Source organism: Eleginops maclovinus, chromosome 15, assembly GCF_036324505.1.
Source record: "Eleginops maclovinus isolate JMC-PN-2008 ecotype Puerto Natales chromosome 15, JC_Emac_rtc_rv5, whole genome shotgun sequence".
Lineage (NCBI taxonomy): Eukaryota > Metazoa > Chordata > Actinopteri > Perciformes > Eleginopidae > Eleginops > Eleginops maclovinus.
Window position 1 is genome coordinate 3,857,336 of NC_086363.1, and position 24,916 is coordinate 3,882,251.

General features: G+C 41.7%; 2 protein-coding genes across 3 annotated transcripts; one reads left to right on the forward strand and one right to left on the reverse strand.

Moving 5' to 3' along the window:
- Window positions 1–3,088: 3,088 nt before the first annotated feature.
- Window positions 3,089–15,817, forward strand: rab10 (RAB10, member RAS oncogene family). The gene is made up of 7 exons (XM_063901528.1): window positions 3,089–3,227; window positions 3,690–3,826; window positions 8,529–8,589; window positions 9,915–10,053; window positions 11,935–12,024; window positions 13,747–13,848; window positions 14,662–15,817. Exons 2-7 carry the CDS (start codon window positions 3,700–3,702, stop codon window positions 14,746–14,748), a joined length of 606 nt encoding a protein of 201 aa, XP_063757598.1. The 5' UTR covers window positions 3,089–3,227; window positions 3,690–3,699; the 3' UTR covers window positions 14,749–15,817.
- A 793-nt stretch (window positions 15,818–16,610) lies between these two features.
- lats1 (large tumor suppressor kinase 1) lies at window positions 16,611–24,871 on the reverse strand. 2 transcript variants are annotated; one of them, XM_063902276.1, is made up of 8 exons: window positions 24,679–24,871; window positions 23,246–23,691; window positions 22,671–22,788; window positions 20,642–22,056; window positions 19,479–20,061; window positions 19,188–19,370; window positions 18,791–18,897; window positions 16,611–18,712 (listed from the first exon to the last, which is right to left on the reverse strand). In XM_063902276.1, exons 2-8 carry the CDS (start codon window positions 23,591–23,593, stop codon window positions 18,200–18,202), a joined length of 3,267 nt encoding a protein of 1,088 aa, XP_063758346.1. In that variant the 5' UTR covers window positions 23,594–23,691; window positions 24,679–24,871; the 3' UTR covers window positions 16,611–18,199. The 2 variants fall into 2 exon arrangements, with proteins under 2 accessions (XP_063758346.1, XP_063758345.1); XM_063902275.1 differs by having other exon boundaries at window positions 23,246–23,688; window positions 24,679–24,865.
- Window positions 24,872–24,916: the final 45 nt, after the last annotated feature.

The following is a 24,916-nucleotide window of genomic DNA, read 5'->3' on the forward strand; positions in this document are numbered from 1 at the left end:
GAAGTTACTCTTTAATCATTAATCAGATTTTGAAGCTCTAGTCCAAACTACGGCCCAGGGGCCAACTGCTGTTAAGTTTGAAATGGCCCTCAGCAAATTCTAAAAGTACAGTAGCCTACATTAAATATTGCTGTAGTTGTTGCAGTTCTTAAATATAAATGTTACAATATATAACACAGTGTTCATGTGTTAATAAGCGTAGTTTTCAATTAAATTCAGTCAATCGTAGTTGTTCATAAAAGCCCAATAACTCATTTACATAATGTTCTGTTTTAAGGAATGAGCTGCAAACACGTTTTGTAAAAAGATCAATGAAACCCTATGGAGAGCTGTGATGCAGGCTGATTTCTTTTTGTTCTTAAAGCATATTCAATTATTTAGCATAATTTACCTACATCGGATTGATTTTGCTAACTTATAACTTAACTTATTATAATATACATCACCTCTAGTGAGAGGCCCAGCCCTTCGTATCATTTTCTGTATGTGGCCCTCAGTGAAAAAAGTGTGTACACCCCTGCTCTAGTCTCACACCATGCAATTGGGCTCCCAAAGCAACACAGATTGAGGACATGGTGGCTAAATGCAAAATTAATACTAGACTTTTTATCCATTTTACCATGACACAACAGCACCACCTGGTGGAATAGGTGTGGACTACACAGTGACCTGCAGCCTAACAAAGTCTGTGATCGGGAAATGTATGTAAAAGGTTCCAGATGTGATGTAGGTTGAGACACTGTGGGGGTTTCTGGGGGATTCCCATTGAAACCTACCAACATTTCCAGTTAATATTTCCCCTTTAATAATATGAATTTTATGATGGTGTGCATTAATGCTGGTGTTGGTTTCACTTGCCAGAAAGGGGAAACACTCAGCCACATGGGGAATTAAAACAAATATACAACCCTGCCTTCACAACCTCTATAATAAAGCAAGACCAATAGAAAAATAAAACAGCAGATGACACTTCCAAAAAGAGACAAAAAACCCCAGAAAATTCTCAAAATCAGAAGGATGGAACAAAGAAATGCCTGACCTTTTTCTTACAAATCAGATCTAATGTAATATACTTAAAGATAAATACACAACTTGTTTAAGCTCTTGAAAATAATAAAATGTGTTTTATTTGTTGAGAAAAGCTGAATTGGACTAAGAGATCGACACTTAAAAATGAAGTGCTGCTGAGATGTCATTCTGTCTCTGCCTCCCCTTTGTTATCTGTCACCATTCAACAGTACACCATGGATAAAACGCAACATTAACACATTAGAACACCATAAGATCATATGTTTTATTTGTCAAACAGGTTCAAGGGAAAACAGACTTCTCCCTTAAAAGTGCATAACTATCACAGCAGTGCAGGGATTTCAGTGCTAGTTTATTTTCTGGCTGTTTTGTGGCAGAGAGAAATGAACCCTGGGGCCCCATGCAGCAAATTACAGGAATGCGTCCTGACCTGGGAGGGTTTGTATGTTAAGACTTGATTAATAGGTATAACAAAGATTGCCTAAGGGACAGAGCAGGGATCAAATTAAGACATGAGCTAACACAAAAAAATAAAAGCTGATCATCACTTTATAGTGCTGCCTAAAGAAAATCTGTGAGATCACATGAACACTTCTGCTGCGAATCACCCTTTTCTCCTCTGTAACATCTGTTTCAGACTTCGCACGGGCTGGTTAGGGCTGGTTCTGTTTGCTCTTTGTGTTAATGGTATGGCATTGCAGTTAAATTCCACTTGGTTGAAATATCTCCTCAACAAGTTCATTAAAGAACAACATTAGTGTGCCGATAATTGGATAATTTGAAATCAAGATTTTTTTACTTGAGAAAATCAATATCAGTAAGATATGTAAATGTTAGTTAGATAAAAGTGTAATAGTAATATAGCACCATAATAAACATAAAGTGACCAACGCACTAGTAGTACTAGAGTAATACATTTTACATTATTGTAAATAAATAATATATATATATATATATAATCATAATATGTGATTATAAATAATAATTTGCTCATCAATTCAATATTGCAGCTGGTAAATCTTGGTTTAATTTGAATGTATTTACATAAATGTGTTAGTTTATAAAATGCTAGGGTAGCATGTGGGATCATTAAAGACTCAATAAAAACAGTAATAGCATATCATAAGAATATAATAAAGTTTGTATTATCAATCTGATTTTTAAAAAAATGTCATGGAGGAAAAGCATAATATGCCCTCTGAAATTGAATGCAGTAGAAGCACAAATTCACACTGAGAAAGTCATGCAACGTTTTACTTTTGTCTGCCAGTTTTTTGGACTGTGTGTGTTTTTAAAAGTGGTCTACAGGAAGGAAGACTAGCTGTGCTTTAGGGCATTGCAATGGGGACTCTTCCATGAAACTAACCTGTAATTCTTTACGTCTCTCTTTCTTTAACATCCTCCCTTTACCCTTCCTTTATATGTTTTTATGTGTCGGTTTTTCTTTACATATTTCTTTGTCTTACTTTCTTACTTTGTTGCAAGTCTGTACTCGGCAGTAGAAAGCAGGGCATACTCAACATTCCTAGGGAGTGTCTCAGAGTCCAACTACTCTGACAGGCGGAAGAAGGAAAGAAACACACACACATTCAAAGAACACACACACGGGTGTGAATGCTGATACACTCTCCGTGTGTTTCCAGTTATTAAAAGAGACTTTAGGGGATAAATGTTGCCTCACAGTTCACAGGGCAGAGGATGTGGGAAACGCCCGTAACAAGCACACAAGTACTTATATATGACATCACTTTGCCTGACTCACAGCTGGGATAGTCACCGCATCAAGAAAACCGAAACACACCCCGGCTAAGAAAGGTCCACATGAAACTGACCGCCATATTGGCTCTTTCTATACCTTCCTTTCAGTCAACTGTAGAGCGCTTTGAGCCTGAATGGCCGCGCAACTTACGCAGTAACATTTGCCCTTTCTGTCAGTGTAAGCCGCGCCCCTTTACCTCTATATGTTAGCAAGAATACCCAATCAAATTTGAGTGCTGGCTTGAATGACAGTTTACTCGACAAATCAGAGGCGTGGATTCTGACAGAAGGGGCGGGAGAAAGGCGTGTCTGTGGAGGCCTAGGGTGTCGCCGTGGAGGCTCCCATTCGAAGGCGACGGCGGTCGTCTATGGTATATTTCAGTAGTAATCTCTCCAGAAAAAAAAGGGCGAAATAACTCCAAGCAGGCAGGGAATTTACTGTGAGATTTTTCTTTTCAAATTCTTCTCAGTTGAGCTTGCGGTAGAGCTCTGTAATGACGGGGTGTGCCGAGAATTTCAATTAGCTCGCCGTTAGTTTGAAGAAAGAGTGAGTCGGGGGTAGAGAGAGAGAGAGGAGCCATTTTGTCCCGACTGTGTGGGAGAAAAGAAAGAGTGGAAAAGAGGAATCACACGGGAGGATATCCTTATTTTTTCTGTTTCTGTTCTCATGCTGTAAAGGGGGAGAAAAAAACAGTCGGGCTTGGGATATATATAACTTCTCGGACACGGTATTCGTGTTGGTGGTATTTAGCCGACTAGCTTGCCAAGCTAATCAACAAATCCCAGATTGTTAACAAGAGAACAGTTTGGCAAAGGAGCTGGCTTTAGACTCCACACAAGCGTGCTAGGGGTATATATACATATTCATATTTTTTTTGTATCTTATCTGGGGTAATCACAAGCTGTGTTTCAATGGCGAAGAAGACGTACGACTTGCTGTTCAAGCTGCTTCTGATCGGGGACTCGGGCGTGGGGAAGACCTGTGTTCTGTTCCGCTTCTCTGACGACGCCTTCAACACCACCTTCATCTCCACCATAGGTAAGAAGACACTGGATGATGGGTTGGTACAGGTGTTGACTTTTTCTTGTTGTACCACCTCCATCTGACAGCTGGTAGACTCGCCTGACTTTCTCCTGGACACATTTGGTTAGCCAGTAATGCTATCAGCATGTTAGCCTCTCACAGGCCTCTCTTCTACTAGTGCGGCTTTATGAGCTCATAGCTATACCCCCCTCTAACTGTGCTACTTTTAATAACACAACAGGGTTGTTATGTGGATTTGGCCTGCCAGAAATGCCGAATATTACCGGTTTATGTGCCAGAGGGATTGCTGTCATGGCACTTGACCCAGTGGCTAGTTAGCTCACTAGGCTAGCATTGGGTAGCAGTACAGGCAGGGCCGTGCTGCTGTTCCAAAAGCATTAAAACCGTCTCCCCATATTAGTGACAGGCATTTATATCTTAATATAATCACATGCTTCTGTCATGAATTATACCTATTAAAAAAAACCGAAACCCCATACCTTGGTTCAGATTGACACAAGCCATACAAGTCCCACAAAAGCACTGATCATATCTTGTTCGTTTACTAAAGTGAAAAAAGCAATGTCATTATATACATTTACTATGTTACTGTTAAGAAACCTGAATTTAAAAGAAGTTATAAGTAAACAGGTGATTATCAGGGGAATTAAATTAAATTGTCGAAAATAACTAATACTTTTTTCAAGATGGATATGTTTTAGATAATGTTGTATTATTATTATTTAGGTAATACTTTAAGAATATCACATGATTTATACGTTTAATCTTGATCTACAGTCTTAGTGTAGGTGTCAAATAATTGTAGAGGCTTGAAATCTAAATGTTTCCCACTGATAGGCAGTGGAATAGAAGTAGTATTAAGTAGTTGAAACTGGTAGTGGGGAAGTACCTCTAACATATCCCTAACTGCTCCATACAAAACCATAAACAATTGACCACGGTGGCATCATCAGCGTTTCCCCCTCTGTACTCTTAGCATGCTTCTGACATCACGCTCACATGAGTCAAATGTCAGACTATGTCAAATCCCTTCAAGGCCCCAGTGAAGGTTTCATTTACTGCTGTTGTAACATAAGATGTTTTTGCAATGCACTGGATTTATATCCTTAATCTTTTTAACTAGCTTCAATTTCAGGCCTATCTTTTCTTAACTTTAAGTGTTGACGACTCTTCGGGACTGCATAATAACAGTGTTCCCAGTAACCTCTCGGCCAGATGAGATTTGTTTAGGTGCAGCAGTAAACAATCACTCTGTTGCAAAGCTTGCTGTCACGTGTGTGTTTGTCTTTGCTTTGTCATCAGCATGTAGTGTTTGTGTTGTATTACGCTCTTAAGATGAAGTCAGTGTTAAAGCCGTTGGAGCTCTGCCAGTTCCCCCAGTTTAGGGAGAGATGTGTGTGATGGTCAGATGCATACTTACAGGTTCTTCTGCAGTCAAAGACCTATAGTGACCTTTGCTCCTTGCAGCAGTACTTTTCCTGCCAAGTTTGCTATCAAGTAAATCAATGCCTGTAGGTGTCTGCAGCAACTGCAGGTAGAGTTCTTCCAAAAACTTTGGTAAACTAAGGGCAAACTTTGATGTAGTTTTCCAAGTTGTTATTATTAAGAACCTAGGAGATGTGTCTGACACAATACTGACATGGGGATTACAAACCAACATCATTTACCTCATGTCAGGATGTTAGCTGACAGAGTTGTCCTCTTTTTAAAACTACAACATAGTCATAATCCTCTGTCTCAGCTTGTATTCAAAACAAAGTAACCTGCAACGTGTTGAAAGGGGAAAACATAATTATCTCTCTGCACTTCATGTAATACGGACATGTAGTTGTCAGTGAGCTCTGGTTTTAAACTATATTCACTAAATAAGTGAGGATAATATGATTTGGAATTTTAGCCTGCTGTACTCGTCTTAAAAGGTACTTTATATTACTGTGCCTTCAAAGTATCTTTGGTCATCTTACTGTGCGTTGATGACTTATGTTATCCAATTATGTCTGTCCTCTATGATGCTGCTGATAATATCCTTGAGGTGACATATTTCGATTGCTGTTGACTGAGTTTACTATCACAAAGTCAAAGAAAAAAGCATCAAATACTCATAAAAGGACTTCTGTGCTTAAAATGGGTCTAATTAACCAATTTTCTATGGGTCAACTATTTCTTCCGGCTCTTTTTATCAGTGTTAAGTTGCACTTGTGACAGCAAAATAAAAACCCAGGCCCTTTGGTGTGTGCTTCTGCTATATAATTAGAGGGTGCATCCTTTCCCCCAGTATTTTGTTAGCCCCGATGTTAATGTTTTGGCAGACACTACTTTGTTCAGTAGATGCAACAAAATACTTGATTACATGCAATGTATTCCAGAAAGTACAAAATGTACAGTCCAAAGTTTAGAGAAATTCTACCTCCATTAACTTTTGAAAAGCCTCTATACATAAATCTGATACAGCCCTTCAAGTCAGAACTGGAAAGTGTTAGCAGAGCCAGAACTCTGCTGAGAACCAGCAGAACCAGGACGTCATGTGAAACAGGAGTGTGTTCTGCTTCTGACACAGTACTCATACCTTTTGGAGACACAGATGCACAGCTGCTTCTCAAAATACCCCCTCTGGAAAACCCCCCTCACTCATCATCCTCATTTCCAATCCCTCGCTGGCCTTCCTCCTCCTTGTTTATTTAAGGTTATTGGACATTAAGAGTGCTGCATATGCATGAGGTTGCGATCTGAAATCAACTTTCACAGCACTATTAATTTTGCATGGAAACTGGCAAACGCTGCAGCGGAATTCATACTTGAGGAAGGAATGGTTCCTCTGGGATTTTAAAAAGGAGAGCCAGCCATAAACCATGCACTCTCTGTTTAAGACGTCCAAGTGGACTGTCATTCGCTTCAGTAGAAGAATCTTTCCAGTGATTGGTTAAACATGTGATTGCGCAATGTGCATATTTTCTGGTCAACTTGCAAGTGCACCTCCCTGGGGTAAAACAGTTTTTCTCCTTGATAGGAAGACCTCAACATTACATCAATCCCTGTTGAGCTAGGTTTTGGTGGACTTTGAGCAGTAACATCTGTCAAGACCACTTACCCCCTTTTACATTTCTATGAATTGCTCCCGCTGAAAGTTTTGGAGGTGAAATATAAATGTAAGCATAGTGAATTGTGTCTTGTCTGCAGAAATCTTCCTCTTCTCTTTGTCTTTTTTAGTTTATATCCTTGTGTCCCTCCTCCCTCTCTCTGGGGAGTGCATCATTTTTAGTGAGTCACACATTGGCAGCCACTTCCTTCATTATTGTATGGACCTGCTCCACCTAGAGCACAGCTGTTTCTTGGGACTTTCTAACCGACCACAATTTCTGACCAGAGCAGAACTGACAGCTCACCATTTAACTGGAAAACTCTTGGCTATAAAGTTAAAACGGTCCTGACTCACTCGCTTTAATTTGGCCTCCTCTAGAGCTTCACAAGCACGACAAAGACTATAATCCAACTGAAGCTTTCTAAATATTGTGATCACGATAGCTCATGAGAATAGTTTGTGTGCATTTTACTTTTCAACCTTGTGATTAAACTTTTTAGCTGCAACTCGAAGATAGGAGTCTTTTCTAAGGTTGTAAATAATGATCGTTTCGTTTCATTATTATTGAGCGATCAGTTCTCTATCATCGAGTATTTTGGATACATTTTCACTTCACTTTTTACGCAACAAATGCCAAGTACTGGAATAAGAGACATGTTTTGCTTTTCTTTGGACTTTACGATAGTGAACTGAATATATTAGGCTTTTGGACTGTTCTGCAAAACCATCATTTTGAAACTCTGGGACACTGTGATTAATGAATTTGTCAAGTTATACATGTGCAAATGAATCAAGAGGAGTAGCGGTAAATCAGTCATAATGCACATCACAATTTCTCACGAGCCCAACGAGACGTCTTCACAGCACTTTTTGTTTATGTCTCACCTATTCTCTTAAGAAAGCTATAAAGTAGGCACTACACTAAGTGAATTGCTTCTTTTTTAAGTCTCAGATCTTTACAGCAATACACCATTAGATAAAATACAGAGAACAAGTCGGTTCAAATATGAATCAGTTTGCAAGACTGACTTTGTGGCAGCCGGCCTCATGAAAGGGAACGCAGTGGAACGTTCTTGTGTCATAAATCCAAATGGAAACTATTTTCCACATTGAAAAACATACACATATGGACAAAACTGCTCCCCGTCTGTCCTCTTACTATATCAATTTATTTCAACCAAAAAATAAGTCACTTAAAATGCTTCAAATATAAACAGTATGGTGCTTCTAACCAGCTGATTTTAGTACAGGTTCTACAGTTGCATGGTTTCTGTGTCGCATGTAAACACATCTCACTGTCTCTGTGTTAACCTGATTTCACCTGTGTTTTTGTGTGTGTGTGTGTGTACCTATTGTTATTCAGTTGCATATAGGCTAGGGGTGTGGGCATGACGCTGCAGAATCAGGAAGAGATCATGTTATTGTCCCCCCACTTTTCACTCACTTTCCATTTCCCTCTCCCCCCACTGTCTGGGATTTCATGATTTCCTGTTAAGTCTGTTTTATAAACCCTAATGTCAGTTATTAACACCTCCCATTGTCATTGCTACATGTGCTGTTTATTCATATGTTTGTGACGGATGTGTGTGCTGATTTGTCTTCCTTTTTTGTCTGCAGGAATAGACTTCAAGATCAAAACTGTTGAACTACAAGGAAAGAAGATTAAACTACAGATCTGGTGAGTTATTTGAATAAGTTAAGTGTTGATCATATTTCAATTCAGCCTCTTCTGTCTGTGCTTTGTAACACGATAGGGAAACATCTGTTGGATAAACCTCCCTGAGGCCCAGAAATATGCTCAAACAGGAAATAGTCGTCAGTCCAGCAGGACTTACTTTCATTGTAATCCACGTTTTAATTCATCCATACGCAAAATGGTTCCCATCCTATCGTTTCTTTTGATAGTGAGTGAGGATGTGTATCAAGGATCTGTTATTGTAAGGGCTCTTCTGTAAACGTCTCTGTAGCCCTTGTGACTTGTGCATAAACACAACTTTACAGGGATATCTTAAACCAAATCTAGATCGTAAAATAGTTTATAAAAATCACAAGCTGACATGATTGTGATTAGATCCGATACCTGATCACATTTGGCCCGATGCAGTCCTTTTAATGTTTCAGTTTCTGCCCTCATGACACTTGATCCTCTTCCTGTTTAGGCACATTATGTCTGGATTTAATGTTCACTGTAAAGCCTAAACGCCCAAAGACGTGGTCATGCTCACAAACAGTTCAGTAAAATGTAAGTTCTGCACTGCCAGCTTTTCTTTCAGAAGTCACGGTTTGTTTCGCTCCTGGGCTTTCTCTTTTGGTTTTTTTGTGGCAGCACTGATGAATAAATAATGGCAGGGTTTTTACCTTGAAAGGAAAATGTCAAAGTTGAGGTGGATGTCAGGTGTGTGACCAATCAGCCTGTAGTGGATGTTTTTATGTTCCAGGTTCAACTTGACTTGTAAAGGCTTCTCATGTCGTATGCATTTAAAGATATACCTTTTCTGCTCTGTCAAAATAGTGCGTAGGATTTAAAAACTGTAAGCGTTCTTTATTCTGCCTCTTTTCAATGACCTAATGCATTTCATTACCATTTCTGTGACAGATGCTTTATAATGGTCTGTTACTGGCATTAATAAAAAAGTCAAATGTTCACTCGGAGAAGTACGGATCAGACATTTAAAGCTAATATATCTGCACACTAAATCATATTATACAACACAGTTGGTGGTGTTTTTTTGGCTCTAACGAAACGTTTTCCATTTGTTATTGATATATGATGTGATTTGTATCCATGGAAAGTAAGAAACCTCAGCATCTCGTGTGGAAATTGGATTTGGAGCAGCATTTCTTTCAATCGGCAGATATTTTATCGGCATTTTCTGCTGCGATTCAGGGAAAATCTGACGTGCAGAACCATTTGTTGTTCGGGATAAACGTTGCAATTGATACAAGAAAGCTGTGAATACAAATATAAATAAAATCTGTGTGTGTGTGTGTGTGTGTGTGTAGGGACACAGCGGGCCAGGAACGGTTCCACACCATCACCACCTCCTACTACAGAGGAGCCATGGGCATCATGCTGGTCTACGACATCACCAACGCCAAGAGCTTCGAAAACATCAGCAAATGGCTGCGCAACATCGACGAGGTACAAACCAAAGCACACTTTCTCTACGCACTCAGAGCCCATAAAACCTTATCAGGGATGTAAACCGGATGCTTTGTGTCGCCACTCCTCCTTCATCTATTGTATTTATCTTTGGCATAATGACAAAGGGACGTAAACACTGTGAGGGAATGACGCCAACTTGGGACCTAGCTGGCCGCTCTGTGAGCCGAGTGTGACTAAATGACATCAGCTGACCCAGATGTTTGTTCCCGTCTGGCTCCGTGTGGGAGGCGCAGGGGTTGAACTGTTTTACATGTGAACGTCAGTGGAACCAGAAATTCAACTCCCAGACGAAAACAAAGGCATGTGTGCTGTATCAAACGTTCTGTTTATCTTCAGAGAGGAAGATGGCATGTGCTGATGACCCTGTAACAATGATAATGTTCCTGTGCTCGTAACAAGATCCGAACCATTTATAAATACAAATGTAATTGAGCTGGAGTTGATAAGAGGGGATTTTTATCATTTAACTATCCAAGTTGTTGTTACCATGCCATCATTTTTGAGGTTCTTGTCCAAAAACGTTGCCATTGGAGGACTCACTGGAGGGCTTTTTTCTTTTTATAACCACACCGTCTGCCCTCCTGCTTCAACTCATTTAGTTTTCTTGTACTTTGTCTCCATCAATTGTCTATATTAATACTTAATTAGATAAAGAAACACAGATTTCACCCACAAAATGATGATTTGTTTGACATAAACTCATCCCCATGCCCCCCCCCCCCCCTGCCATGTGTTATTCGTCCACATCTCCTCTGTAAATTACATTTAAAACATCCAAACTCTATCAAAACATTGGCTTACAACCTTCCCCTAAACGCGGCAGTATTTTCAACTCTTTGTATTTCCCAAACACATGCACACCTTAATATTTAAAACGCATAACATAAAGCTTTGTTGCTCCCGGTTGGAAATTGCAGGTGTTTAAGCAGCAACAATTTCACACTCTCAGAGCTTTTAAGTTAATCCATGCAAGTTCAGTATTTATTACACGGGACAGGGAGTGCAAGTAAAGTCCTCTCTATGGATAGTCGTGCCTCAGGTCAAGCCTCAGGTCAAGCCTCCTTCTGTTTGTTTTTCTTTGCCTTTCCCCTTCCATTGTTTCTGTTCTCTTCTATTTATCTCAGCAGTGATATTAAAATTCTATTGCATGACTGATCTTAAGGGATCCGTGCCAACGCAAACACCTACCACTATCACTGCGACAGTTCCAATAAAACCCTCGTTATCTACCTTTATTATTCCTGCATCACACTGAAACACTACGACTCAGGATAAGTGTGAAGGTGATGCGTCTTTGGGTGACTGTCGGAACACTTTCTGGTAATGTTTCGCACCCTCCCTGTTAGAGTTGTAAGTCAGGTCAAGGAAAGGAAACCCTCAACCGGTCCCGCTAACTTAAAACTCGACCTTGCTCATGTTGTATTTCTGTGTTCTGAAGCTTGTTTTGGAGTCTAGAGACTGAAAGAGGATAAAGGCTTTCCTGCTGCTTGTAGAGCATTATAAATACAATCTTGATCAGTAGTTTTTTTTTTGGGCAGGTAAGCCCTTAAAACAAGGGGATTTATTGTGCAGGTTTACAAACATCTGAGAGTTGTGATCTTCAATCAGAGTGACTTTGTTTGATTCTTTATCCACAGCTGCTACGGTGTGTATTGATTAGTCGATCGACAGTCGGCTCAAATCCCCTTTTTCCAGTCTCTTAAATGAGAGGATTTGATGCGACTCGTCTGTCATTCACAAAAGTAAACGGAGCATCTCTTATCTGTCGCCGTTGGTTTCCGAGATGAGGATACTTTTAATAACGCTGATATGAAGAAGTAATCTAACGATCTCCTCTCTCCCCTCTATCTTTCTCAGCATGCAAATGAGGACGTTGAGAGGATGCTGCTAGGCAACAAGTGTGACATGGAGGACAAGAGGGTCGTACCAAAAGCCAAGGGGGAGCAGGTGAGATGGTGCAGTCCACTGCAGCTGTTATTTCGTCATCAAGGTCCTGCATTCTGACTGGCTGATTGGTTACTGCTACTTTGCAGATACATGTTCACTTCATGGACCCGAAAAACTTTATTTACTCCCCTGGTTAATCACATCTTTTATTTAGAAGGGAAACGAGTGAAGTAACAGGATCGCAAGGAGAACATTCTGAATGTTTATCATCATTACATAACCATTAGAGATGGTAGCACCCCTTATATGGCAGGTAAACAGTTTGTTTTAAAGGCAGTTTTTCTCTCTTCAAATCAGCTGCTGCGGCGTAAAGGTGAGCGAGTATTTGGACTTTGTAGTCAAGTTTGAGGATCAGGGTTAGAAATGCTCTACTGTCTTAGCAATCCATTCCTCTTCAGGAAGTAGTCACTCATATTAACAAGCGGTCTGTTTACTTACAGAATATTTGAGCCCCCAGACAGATTCAAGACCTGCAGCTAAAGTGTAACTGCCCCTTGAATCCCCATATATTCTCTGCAAGGTTCAAAACAAAATGCTGCATTGTTTAGGAGGATATCAAATTAAATGTTGGTTTAAAAGATGACAGAGGAAATATTGTTGCAGACAGAGCTGTGTGGTATACCATAACTGAATGGGATGGTTTATTTTCAGCTCTAGGCATACTTCAATCTGTGTAGACATTGTATGTATCGGAAATGTGTTGAATGGGCTTTTTGTCCAGTAACAGCAGCATAGGGACTAAAACAACATATCACTTTAATGACCCATCATGTAATAAACAAACATTTTTTCATCACTTATAAGAGTTTTCATTGTAGATGAATTTACCGAATAGATACACAGACAGTAACGGTAGTGATAGTACCTCATGTACCTTATATACACAGAATAAAGGCTGGAGTATTCATGATTGCATCTTAATTTCACAGGTGACACAAATTGAAACAAAACTTGGTAAATGTAGCTTTGCCATCGGTCTACCTCATTTGATACAGCACCATTACATCTGATTTAATTTGAGGAAGCAGTGAAATGACCAGTAGACGGTCTAGTGTATCTGCTGTGAATACGGCTGTGAGGTGCTGGAGAAGCTAAAAGAAAATGCTTCAATATGATTGGAAATAGCTCCTATAAGAATCCTGCATTAATTGAGTTTACCTAAAAACGTCACAAATTGGAAAACAAAATGATATCTATCTACATATTCAGGTTAATCACCAGGCCGCCAATTCCCTAGATTACAGTGATTACCCCTTCTTGTGCTCGCAGTGTTTTCTGTGGTCAAACACACGGCATCTCTGGGGCATTTAAGCAGAAATGTACGTTCCACCCTCGTGTGAAATGGGAAACATTTGGGATTTTTTGTTCTTTGCGGTGACATCACTAACTGTACATATCCTCTGTTAGTGTTTAAGAGTTTGCTCACTCTAGAATCTCCAGTCTCACCCTGAGGGGGATTTTGTGTGTGTCGTGTTCGTGTTCCTTTGAAGAGCTCTGGGTCATTCTTCCAAAGCAAACTAGCAGTGACTAGTCAGTCTGCAGATTTAGCAACATCAGATACAGATCTGCTTACTCACACACTCACACACACACCTACCTGACTGTGTGTCGGTCACAGCAATGATACCTGATCTCTGTTCTGCGCACTTTATTTTTGGACTGAACTTTATTCAACTTAAACCACACTTGTCGTTCTAACTCGCCGTGTTTTCCTGTCCACAGATCGCGAGGGAGCATGGCATTAGGTTTTTTGAGACGAGTGCTAAGGCCAACATCAACATCGAGAAGGCTTTCCTCACGTTAGCAGAAGACATCCTCAGAAAGGTCAGTGTATGTGATCGATAATGATTCAATACAAACAGAAACAACGCATGCTTCTTTAGCTCTATATGCCCTTTCCTGTTTCAAACGAGATAACACTTTGTGTATGTCTGAGGAAAGTGAGTGTGTAGCAGTTGCGATGCAAAGTAGGTACAGTGAAGATTACAGTGTAAATATACAACGCTACAATAACGGTGATGTATTTATTGTTGTCTTTTAAAGATAGAATAACAGGAAGTATCTGTGTCTGTGTTTATAATATCTAAATGTGACTATCTGTATTTTTAGAATACTCTCCAAGTAGCAATTTAATAGCTTTGCTCTTCTAGGAAAAGCTACCGTCAGATGCTAACTGTGTTGGTAGTTGTAAGTGTATCTAATGTGTCGACAGCTGGTGTCACGACTGCTGGTTTTATTACCTTAAATGTGTCAAACTTGAGTTGTAAATTTAAAAAAATCTGCAAATCTCCCACTTTGTCCACACTCTAGCCTCATAAAAGTTAAAGAGGTTCTGGGAAAGTCCATGTTCTTATTACTTTCTCATGTTCACTTGTAATTTTTAGATAGATATTACATCCTCTGTTCATCCCGCACCCTGATAATGATCAAATGTTAAATAATCATGATTTAGAAAAGTGTAGATGGTTGAAAGGAATTCAGTATACTTTTTCCCCCGGTATGACAATTTTAATGTAATGGTAAAGACTTTTAGAAGCTGGAAATGTTTGGTTGAGGTTCCTTGAAAGTACTAGTATAAAGCTATACCATCTTTCTAATTATTAATCATATTTATTTTTAATGTGTTTTGTTCGACAGACGCCTGTAAAAGAGCCCAACAGTGAAAACGTCGACATCAGCAGCGGAGGTGGAGTCACAGGCTGGAAGAGCAAGTGCTGCAGTTGAACAACTCCTCAGTTTCACTCTCACACACACACACACACACACTAACGCGCACACACATCAACACACACTGACGCACACACTATTCTGTTTCTCTCTCTCTCTAACTGCTAACTCTAACTCTCTCGCTCTCTAACCTGTCTCATGAGTTTTCTTGCACACTGACACTCTCTGTCTGTCTCTTTATCAGAATAAAACAATAAACCACTTCACTCTCTAATCCCCCCCCCTCCTCTCCCACCCTCCCTCCGTCACCATCTTCTTCCACTTTCCTTCTGATGATCATTTTTATTTCTGATAAAAAGAGAAATCCAGTCACGTTTCTTGTCATTTGTTTTAAAAGTTGTAAAAAAAAAACCTAAAAAAAAAGATAAAGAAAAATTGTGTGAAAAGACAAGCTCATATTTTTAATATTTCCTTTGCCTGAGCTCACCTGGTTGGACACCCTCACCCTTAACCCCACCCTCACCCCCCCCCCACCCCCACCCACAGCACTCACTTTCGGTCAGAGGAAATCTAAATAAGTGAAAATGAAACAAAAAAAGACAAATGTAGGATTAACATTTTGTACACTTAGTGGGTTTCTGTTGTCTAACCGTATTTGGTCATTTACAATTTGTTACCAAGTGACAGAGGCGTGGCTAGCTCCTTTTGTATGTGGGGGTTTATTTTGTCCTGTGCCTTATATGGAAGACAGGGGCGGGGCTAGTGTGATGGGCGGAGCCACATCCACCCAATGAAATTACAGTTTAATAATGTGTCGGCTCCGTCGCGAGGACGCGGCATCTGAAGCGGGAACGTTTGAGTTTCTCCTCCAGCCAAGAGAACGGCATTATACAGTATGTCCTGTTTATTGATGTTTTATTTTTATCTGTATGATTTATTTTACTTTTTTTTTTCCTATTTGGATTTCATTTTTTTTTCCTGCATGCAGATTTCTTTGGGTTGGAAGCGTTTCTGTAACGTTGTGTAACGTTTGCCACTGGGTAACTGTGGGCGGGAGGTACAGAAGTTCTCTTTGGAAATTCAAACAGTTTTGCAGATCCATTAAAAATAAGCTTGTTTAAGTTAACTTGTTTTGTCCTCAATGATGTGCTGTTTCGTGTGTCCTTTCATGTCTCATTATTATTTAAAACACTGTCCGTTTTAGGACTTAATCTGGAAGAAATGTATTAGATTTACAATATTTGAGGGACATTATGCGTCAGTCTTAATGTAACACGTCGTAGTATAAATGTAAAGAATATGATGAAAAAAGTCATAGTACAATCATCTGACATGTTATGAAAAAGGTCAGAGCAGCACAAAAAAAAGCGTCTAGTCCACACCAGCCAGTATGAGCTGTCATCCTGGCTTTGCACCAACATGTCACTTTTGAATGCAACATTAAATGGCACTTAAGTCATAAAAAGATTGGATATATTGCATTATATTACTACACTAGATAAGGATTTTTGTCCACTTTCACAAGGATACATATATTTTCTAATTCAAATTCTTTTAACCGCTTCCTTCCTCGTCATGTAACCTAATCATTCCTATTATAGGACAACCCTCATTTATGGATTTGGAGTAGAAACACATTTGAATAAACTCCTGAATTTGCATTCATTCAAATAGCATAACATCTCAATAAAAAAAGGACACCCTACCTGTCAACTGTAGTAATATCTGGCATTGTTTGTCACACGACATGGAAGCTATTGAAAAGAAATGCAACTTGTATGCAGTTAATGAAGAATATACTGTGTCTGTGTGGAGCCTCCTGCTGGCACATTCATGAACAACCAGTTAGCTGCAGCTCTCATAAAAAGGAGGACAATTATGTTAGCACAATGATAACGCAACCCAGTAGGTAGCCAATATGAAAGGAGTTTACATTCTTTATTTATCACCCTCTTCCCTGTACCAGACCTCCCGCAGCAACAATGTACACAAAAATAAAATTCTCTCACTTACAAAGAAAACACAAAACCAGTGCAGAGTGTCAGTGGTAACCATGAAGTCCATAACTACATTCAGAGATCTTTTCCTAAAACACAAAGATAAAGTACAGCGGGTTACAAAATCGTCTCCACCGTCGGTCCAGTTTCTATTTTCAGAAATCAATACAGAGGCATAACAAAACTCAAAACACGATGGTCAGCTGTAGTGATTCTCAAGAACAAGACAAGGAAATAAGACAATTATTTTAAAAAGGAAGTGAAGCCTCTGCTCACATAATGTTCTAAAGGAGGAAGTGATTAGGCATTTCTTGCTCATGGGTAATAATAATAATAACACCACAAAATATAATGTCACGTTCTTGTGATTGTTATTTTGAAAATGTGATTAAAAACCCACATATTTAGTGCTTTGGTTGAGACTCGAGCATAACGTCTGAATGCTGGTGAGTTAAAGATAATTAAACGTATTTGTGATTTAGTGTTTGTAGTATTTTGAGACAGAAGAGCGACTGGAGGCAGCAGCAGCGACACTGAGAGGGCCTGCCCTACGAGAAATAAAAACCAGCTGACGGGAAACTATTTACATCAACTGTATAATTTATAAATACATTTTAGGTATAAATTAGAAAAATAAAACAAACCCTACTGTAGTTCAATCAGCTACTGCTACTCATTTTTAAATGATTTTTAACCCTCTTTATATTTGGTGAAAAAAACAAACAGCAATGAATTAGAGCAATTTATCCCTGCAGATGTCTACCAGTCACAAAACTAAATCCCCATCGCAACAGAAATAAAATATAAATTAAGATACTTTTTTTTTGTTCTAACTCAAACAGCGTCTAGACTAGCATCACCAGTTACACTTAAATAAATTAAGGCTTTAAAGGGACGTCATCAGAGAGAGCACCCTGATTTTATCCTGCTTTCTAATCCTCAGGCAGCAAACAGCGTACAGTGTACCTTTCAAACATTCAGAGAAACATTTTGAGCGTATTCAGTGTTTTTCTGAGAGTTAGAGGAGTAGATCGATACCAGTCATGCCTGAAAAGTCCTTTCTGTAACAAGCAGGTCTTCTTTTGAGGTTTTCAAACATAGCTCTGAATGTCTACTGTCATATTATGATTTTCTTTTCAAAACTATTTAGACTTGACAATGCCCTGGAGTTATGGAACATGTTTGGAATATGGTTCAACAAACAGTATAGTAGCGATAATATTAGTGTGGTTTTATTTTTATCTGTGCAGAAAAAACAGGTTTTAAGGGACAAATAGACCCACAAAAAAAACCTAAAACTGAACAGCATTTGAATGTCTATATAAATGAAGACTACACATTTTCCTTGAACCCTAGTAATGATCTAATTCTTGTTTCCTTAAGATGCCTGCCTTGTAGTGTGCACCTTTAGTTCTGATATCAGGTCTGTTACTGTGCTGTGTTTTTAAGGCTGTACCGTGGCCCTCCTCTCCTCACAGACTCGTTACGTACAGGCAGCTCTGCAGCAGTCGCTACACATAGACCAGGTCTCGGCTCTGATTTGCTGAGGTCGCGGCAGCCTCCTGCGCCACGGCCTCAGAGTCCGCCTCCTCCCCGTCGTAGCTCTCGTACTCGATGGGCTTGGGGCAGCTGTACGGGTGGCCGTTGTCGTCGAAGAAGCGGCGGAAGGTGAACTCGTAGAAGGCGTGTTCGGGGTGTTTGCCGTTGCGGAACCAGCAGCTGAGCGTGTCGTTGAGGTTATCCTCTCCGTCGCTGTCGCTGCTCCACATTTTATCAGGGTCCACGGGGTCGAAGTTGGAGGTGTCCGTGGAGTGAGCGATGGTGGGGACGTACGGCGCCGCCTGCTGCCGCAAGTCGCTGGAGAAATCGATGTTCTTGAAGAAAAGATGAGCTTTGATCTCGTCGGCGCCGTCCTTGCCCAGGCGGTCCTCCGGGCTGCGGCACAGCTTCACGATGAGATCTGAAGCCTCGGGGCTGAGCTTGGCAAGCGGGGGAATGTTGAGCATGCTCTTCCAGTTTATCACCTGGTGACGGCAGAGAGGACAGTGAGACACACAGCAGTCTGCACACGCATGACGTTTCACTGCAGGAGCTTCACATACCTTCAGCTGCGTCTCCAGAGGCGTGTTCGCTAAGAAGGGAGGCTGACCGACAACCATCTCGTACAGGATGACACCGACACTCCACCAATCACACAGCTGGGTGTAGCCTGCGGGAGATTTAGGACATTCTTACATCAACAACATCTGCCAGCAAGGCAAGGTTACAATACATTCTGTAATCTGTCCAGAATACGAATGACTGATTAATTGCATTCAAGTCAACATTGCAACCTAACATAAGGCTATTTTCATATCGCAGCAATCAAACAACGGTTATTTACTTCATGCTTCTTGGAAAGACAGTTGTCTCCCCTTGTTACGTCTTAAGACAATGCAAATGCTGGAAAGATACCAATAATAAAGTCAGTTTCACGGTATCCTCTGTGGTCCTCTGTACCTGTTCTGAGCAGCACTTCTGGTGCGATGTAGTTCGGCGTCCCGACCAGAGAATGTGCCAGACAGCGCTGGTGCTGCCGGGCCTTCCTCCGCTCCAGAGGCTTCAGGCGGTCCGTACAGCGGCAGTTCGTCGGGTCCTCCCATTCCTTACTGAAGTCCATGCTGTCCTGCCTCACGTGGTCACCTGGGGAGACCAAAACATCAGTCATTTTACTACAGGTAGTCTGATACACATGTTTTATACTCTCAAGGGATGAATTGAACTCTAGATGTATAAAAAAGTATCACCCACCACTCTGGTAATACTTGGAGTCGTGCGTCCAGCGGAAGCCGGTGCAAAGGCCGAAGTCGGTCAGCTTGATGTGTCCGTCCCGGTCTATGAGGATGTTATCGGGCTTGATGTCTCGGTGGATGAAGCCCATCTTGTGGACGCTCTCCACAGCGCAGGTGAGCTCGGCGATGTAGAACTGGGCGAGCTCCTCTTTAAAGATTCCCAGACGGATGAGGAGGCTCATCATGTCTCCTCCGGGGATGTACTCCATGACAAAGTACAGGTTGTCCCGGTCCTGGAAAGAGTAGTAGAGACGCACCACCCACTCGTTGTCAGCCTCAGCCAGGATGTCCCTCTCGGCTTTGACGTGGGCCACCTGGTTCCTCAGCAGCACGTCCTTCTTGCGGAGCGTCTTCATGGCGTACAGCGCTCCCGTGTCCTCTTTTCTGGCCAGGCACACCTCGCCAAACGCTCCGATGCCGAGGGTCTTGATTCGTTTGAACATGGATTTGTCCATCTTGGCTCGCTTTAGTCGGATGTAGTTGGACTCTTTCTGGTTGAGCATCATACGCATCTGCTCCTGAGCTTCTGACGACAAGCCCACCTGAGCACAGGACAGTCAGAAGTGATTAAATGGCTTACATAATCTCAAAATGACATAAAAAAGGTTGCATTGAAACACAAATGGAGTCCTGGTTAGTTATAAACTGGCATTAAGGTAATCAACTGAGGACAAAATGTAAAATGATCTACAAGTGCAGACGTGCTATTTGTCCTCATGTGTTATCCTTCACTTTAGTCCAAGACAAAGATGCGTGAGATGGAGTGGCATGCATTTCCTTCAGCCAATATGGCCCTCATGCTGCATGTAGCACATTTATAAAAAGACCAGACTCTTAACAACAGCTTACTTGAATATCTGAAGTGTGTGGACTACTCTGTGTCACAGGACAGCAGAGATACCTTTACCTTTTTAGTTCAGCTGTTAGTGACCGCAAGGAGAGAGGAGAAGAGAAAGAACGGCTTAGAAAAAATAGAGCAGCATGAAAAGACACAGTGATGATAAGACAGCAGGGAAACAAAGTTTGGAAAGAGTAAAACGTATTTCTTTAGGCAGCAAAATTTGAATTGAAGTACATTTATTTATAACCACGAGACATGATGTGACGGAGGACATTCCTCACCCTTTGCATCTCGCTTTCCAGCTGCTTCCTCCTCCGAATCCTCATCTGATGGTTCTTCAGGATGTTCTCCACATGCTGCTCCATGAAGAACTTGAAGGCCTGGGGGGAGTACAGAGCGATTCTTCCTGACTCCCCTCTCGGCTCCTCGTCCTTCTTGTTGCGCCGCACAGGAACGGGGGATGTAGTGATTTGCTTCTTCTCCTTCTCTGCGGCGCTCTCTGCCGGTTTGTCCCGGGAGCTGTCGGTGCTGCTGCTCTCCTCTTCCGCCGCCTCCTCTCTGCCTGAGTTGCGCTTGTTGACCCCCGGATCGTAGGCAGGGGGGGCGGCTGCAGCCTGCTGTTGGAGGAGATGTTTAGGGTAAGGCGGAGGGGGGCCCTGGTAGCTCGGGGCTTCGGCTACAACAGGGATCTGGGGCACAGGGGCTGGGGGTTCTGGGTAAGCAGGTGCAGCCTGAAGCGGCGGAGGCTGCTGCATCCATGGAGGGTGTGTGGGGGCCACAGCAGTGTGTAGCTCAGGTTTCTGCACACGCATGCTTTTGACTGGCTGCAGGATGGGCGCCTGGGTGATGGCAGTGACGGTGGTGGGGGAGGGCTGGGAGCCGGACTGGTGGGCCGCTCTGCTGTTCAGCTGGTGGTTGTTGAAGGAGTTGGAGCGGGCCGGCACGTTGTGTTGCCACGACGGGGACAGGTCCTGGGTGCTGTTGTTTCCAGAGGACTGGGGCTGGTTGGGGTTCAGAGGAGCCTGGGCCCAGGACTGAGGGGGGCCGAGGTTGTACAAGTCCAGGTTGTGACTGCTCCTGTTGGGCACCATCATGGACTGAGGGAGGTTTCCCCCGTTGGCGTATGAGGGCGAGGAGGCGGGTCCTCCTGACTGCTGATCAGTGGGACTGTGCCGGCTGCCCTGGTTGACCGGGTACGGAGGGGGGGGCTGTCTGCTGCCAGCCGCGATGTAGTCCTGCTGGGGGGAGCCATTTTGAGACCAGCTGGGGGGGAAGGTGAACTTGTTCCCTCCCTGCATTATGATGGGCTGGTGGCCCACAGGGACTGGGCTGATCCCACGCTGATTCTGGGGTGCTGATGATTGGTACCCATCAGGCCAGGCCCCCTGTGGGACCGGAGAGATGCGGGCCCCGAGGTAATCCATGTTGCCGGAGTAGCGCTTGGTGGATGGGTTGCTGTCCCAGGATGATGTGTTAGGCATGGCACCGCGGTTGGGTGGAGGTGTGACACTGCGCACCTGAGGGGGGAGGGGAGGGTTCACTCTCTGGTTGTTAGCAGGGTGACCCTGTGGAAAGGCGGGAGGGGGCCCCGGGCTGTCTGAGCGGTATATCACTCCATCCACCCTGACGTGACGAGGGGCCAAAGACTCCTTAGAGCCTTTCCAGCTCGGCCTCCTCAGCACAGCCTGAGACGCTCCTACAGACACAACAAATGGAAAAGTACAATTAGTTATACATCTTAGAAACTCAAACAGGTATAACTAAGTTTATCACACACTTTTTAAAATGTGTGAAATTCATACATGAACACAAAGAAATGATGTCTTCCCAAACATCAGAGCCATGTTCCAAATAGAACATCATTTTGAAAAATGTAGATCCCCAAATTAAAATGGTATGTTTACAAGGAAAAATTGCAATATTCTCAGAGATAAAAAAAAGATAACCCAGAATTTCTTATTAAATGTATACAATGTTTTAAAAAATCAACCAGGAGTGATAAAAGAAATAATAGAATAATGTATTTTTCCAATAAAAAGTGAAGTAAACAAACCTGACAATACTTGATGATAGCGACAGCGCTCCTGTCAATGCATTACGTCATCAGGATTGAAAACAAAAACCTAACTTCCATTCTACTTTTTTTCCATTATGTGATACGGTGACTCATTCTCTTATTGTACGCATGTTTTGTCCTTTCTTTAAGCAAATGTTCCAAATCCTGCCAACAATATCAAGGTTAGATGAACACGCCTGGATAGAGAATAATAGAGGAAGCCTCGTATTGAGTCCCAGTGGAGAGTTACATACCTGGGGCTTTCAGACCGGTAGTGTTGGGGTTGGCCGCAAGCATCGGTTCCCTCTTTGAGTCTTGGTAGCTCACCTTGCCTGTGTAGTCGATAACAGCCCCCATACTGCGACTGTTGATCTGTGTAAAAGACAATTAACATTTAGAGTTTGGGCAACTAAAGAGCGCAGTCAGAGATATTCAGTTCACAATGAAATAAAACAGAAAGAAAAAGTACATTCTGACATTTAAGAAGCCCTAACAAGATATGTTTTTGAATTATTCATTTATAAGAACAATGGCAAATTGTCTCCAACTAATTGGATTGTCATTTGCTAACTAAACAGGGCACTGCGTATGCCAGGGTGCGTTCACTGTCAAAACAAGGGGCGACTGCCAACTAAGAAAGTACTTTTGTAATGTCACCTGATAAGCTTGTAATTCCACTTCACATACTTCTAATTTTTCAAATGATTCTCCAGTAAACAAAGTGCACCTCGCTCTTATTCTCTATAACAGAGTTATGTTTAGAATGAAATTCCTCCACATTCCTTCAAAAAAACTCGTCTGAGTGACAAATAAATGGAAAACATCTTACCTCCTCGAACCCAGCACAGGGACTTTCCAGAGACATGTGTTTGTTCACTTCAGTTCCTGAAGTACTGGGCTCATTGGCAAAAGGCATCAGGGATTTGCGGATCTCCTGTAAGGCCTTGTGGTAGGAGTTTTTGGGGTTGCTGCATCGCCCCTGTTGCCTTGGGTCCTCAGGAGGCATCTTTACAGCTCCTCCAGAGTCTGCTTTAGGTGGGTCTGATTGTTTGGATAAATTGCGCAAACTGTTCCTTATTTCCTGCAACATGTGTTGACTGTTGCCGCTGTAGTTGCTGGCAGGAAACGTTTTGGGTCTCATCTGTCTGTATCCTTCGGGTTTCTCTGCTCTCTTCATGTGAGAGCATGTATGACGACGATGAAGGGGATAAAGAGGATGCCACTCAGTCCAGCGTAGAAGCAAAGGGTAGCAGGATGTCGGCACTCTGCATGCTGCTGACAGGAATGTACAATATGAGATGAGCAAGGAACCAAAACACACGTCATGCTACCGAACAGGTTAGGCATATATGATGTGTGGGAATAACAATTTACAGATACTATCAGATAAACAATAGCAAAGATGATTGTTAGCCAGTGGTGCATAGTAATTAAGTAGATTAACTCAAGTACTGTACTTCCAATTTTGCTACTTTGTAGATACTACAAATCAGAGGTAAATGGTTTACTGTTACTTCACTACATGTATTTGATACCTTTAGTTATTATTTAGATTTGGATTAATGATACGAAATATAAGAAACCCTTAAATAACACTTAAGTTACACCTGGAGTATACAAAGTGATTAAAACTAGCTGCACCTTCACCAGCTTTGATAACACTTTAATGCATCAATATTTATAGTCAAAACATATCATATATATTATTCTGAAATGGGCCAATGTGCAGTATAATTAAATGCTAATCATTTTTTACTTTTATTTTATTAAGATTGTGATTGCAGGACTCGTACTTGTAACAGTAATACTACACTTTAGTACTTCTATTTTAACTTAAGCAATATATCTGATAACTTCTCCCACCTCTGATGTTAGCTGAAACATTTCACGTTAAGGTAAACTCGTTATTCAAACCTTAAGGTAAATGAACATGCCTCAGAATGAAGCGTATTCCCTACACAAAACACCTGCCTGAACACTTGCTAGCGTCGTTAGCAGCACAGGCTATCACAGCGTTACACTAAAGCTTATTCTCAAATGTTGTGAATTAAAATGTTAGATTTATTTCACACATTCACCTAAACATCTATAACATATTACCCCATGAACTCCAAATATCACAATTTAACTTTAATATAATCGATAGCGCAGAAGCGCATCCATGGCCTGTGTGTAAAAGGCATCCATTTGCTGCTATGCTAACTAGCTGCTAGCTCGGAACAGCAACAGTTAGTTAGCCGTTAGCCGCGTCTGACAACTTACCGATATCTGAGAATTCCGCTTTCCTTGACACTACTTTGGCAACGACCGATATTTTTCTTGACCCTTTGCGGAAACAATTACGTAATCTTTAACTTAAAATCTCCTTGTCCTGTCGCCCTGGCTGACTCTAGTCGTGTTGGATTCCTGGGATGTCTGAATGACAAGCACAACACAACAGCAGCGGTTCACACGGAGTAGAGAGGCAGCATTTCCGGTAGTGCTGGATTTCACAATAAAA

Bases quoted from the DNA above. Each gene is read 5' to 3' on its own strand.
- rab10 (XM_063901528.1), top strand. From the start codon at position 3,700: ATGGCGAAGAAGACGTACGACTTGCTGTTCAAGCTGCTTCTGATCGGG. The intron at 8,590-9,914 runs GTGAGTTATTTG...GTGTGTGTGTAG, and splicing joins AAGATTAAACTACAGATCTG to GGACACAGCGGGCCAGGAAC. The intron at 12,025-13,746 runs GTGAGATGGTGC...TCCTGTCCACAG, and splicing joins CAAAAGCCAAGGGGGAGCAG to ATCGCGAGGGAGCATGGCAT.
- lats1 (XM_063902276.1), bottom strand. From the start codon at position 23,593: ATGAAGAGAGCAGAGAAACCCGAAGGATACAGACAGATGAGACCCAAA. The intron at 20,062-20,641 runs GTGAGGAATGTC...TCCTGTGCTCAG, and splicing joins TGGAAAGCGAGATGCAAAGG to GTGGGCTTGTCGTCAGAAGC. The intron at 19,371-19,478 runs GTGGGTGATACT...TGGTCTCCCCAG, and splicing joins CTCCAAGTATTACCAGAGTG to GTGACCACGTGAGGCAGGAC.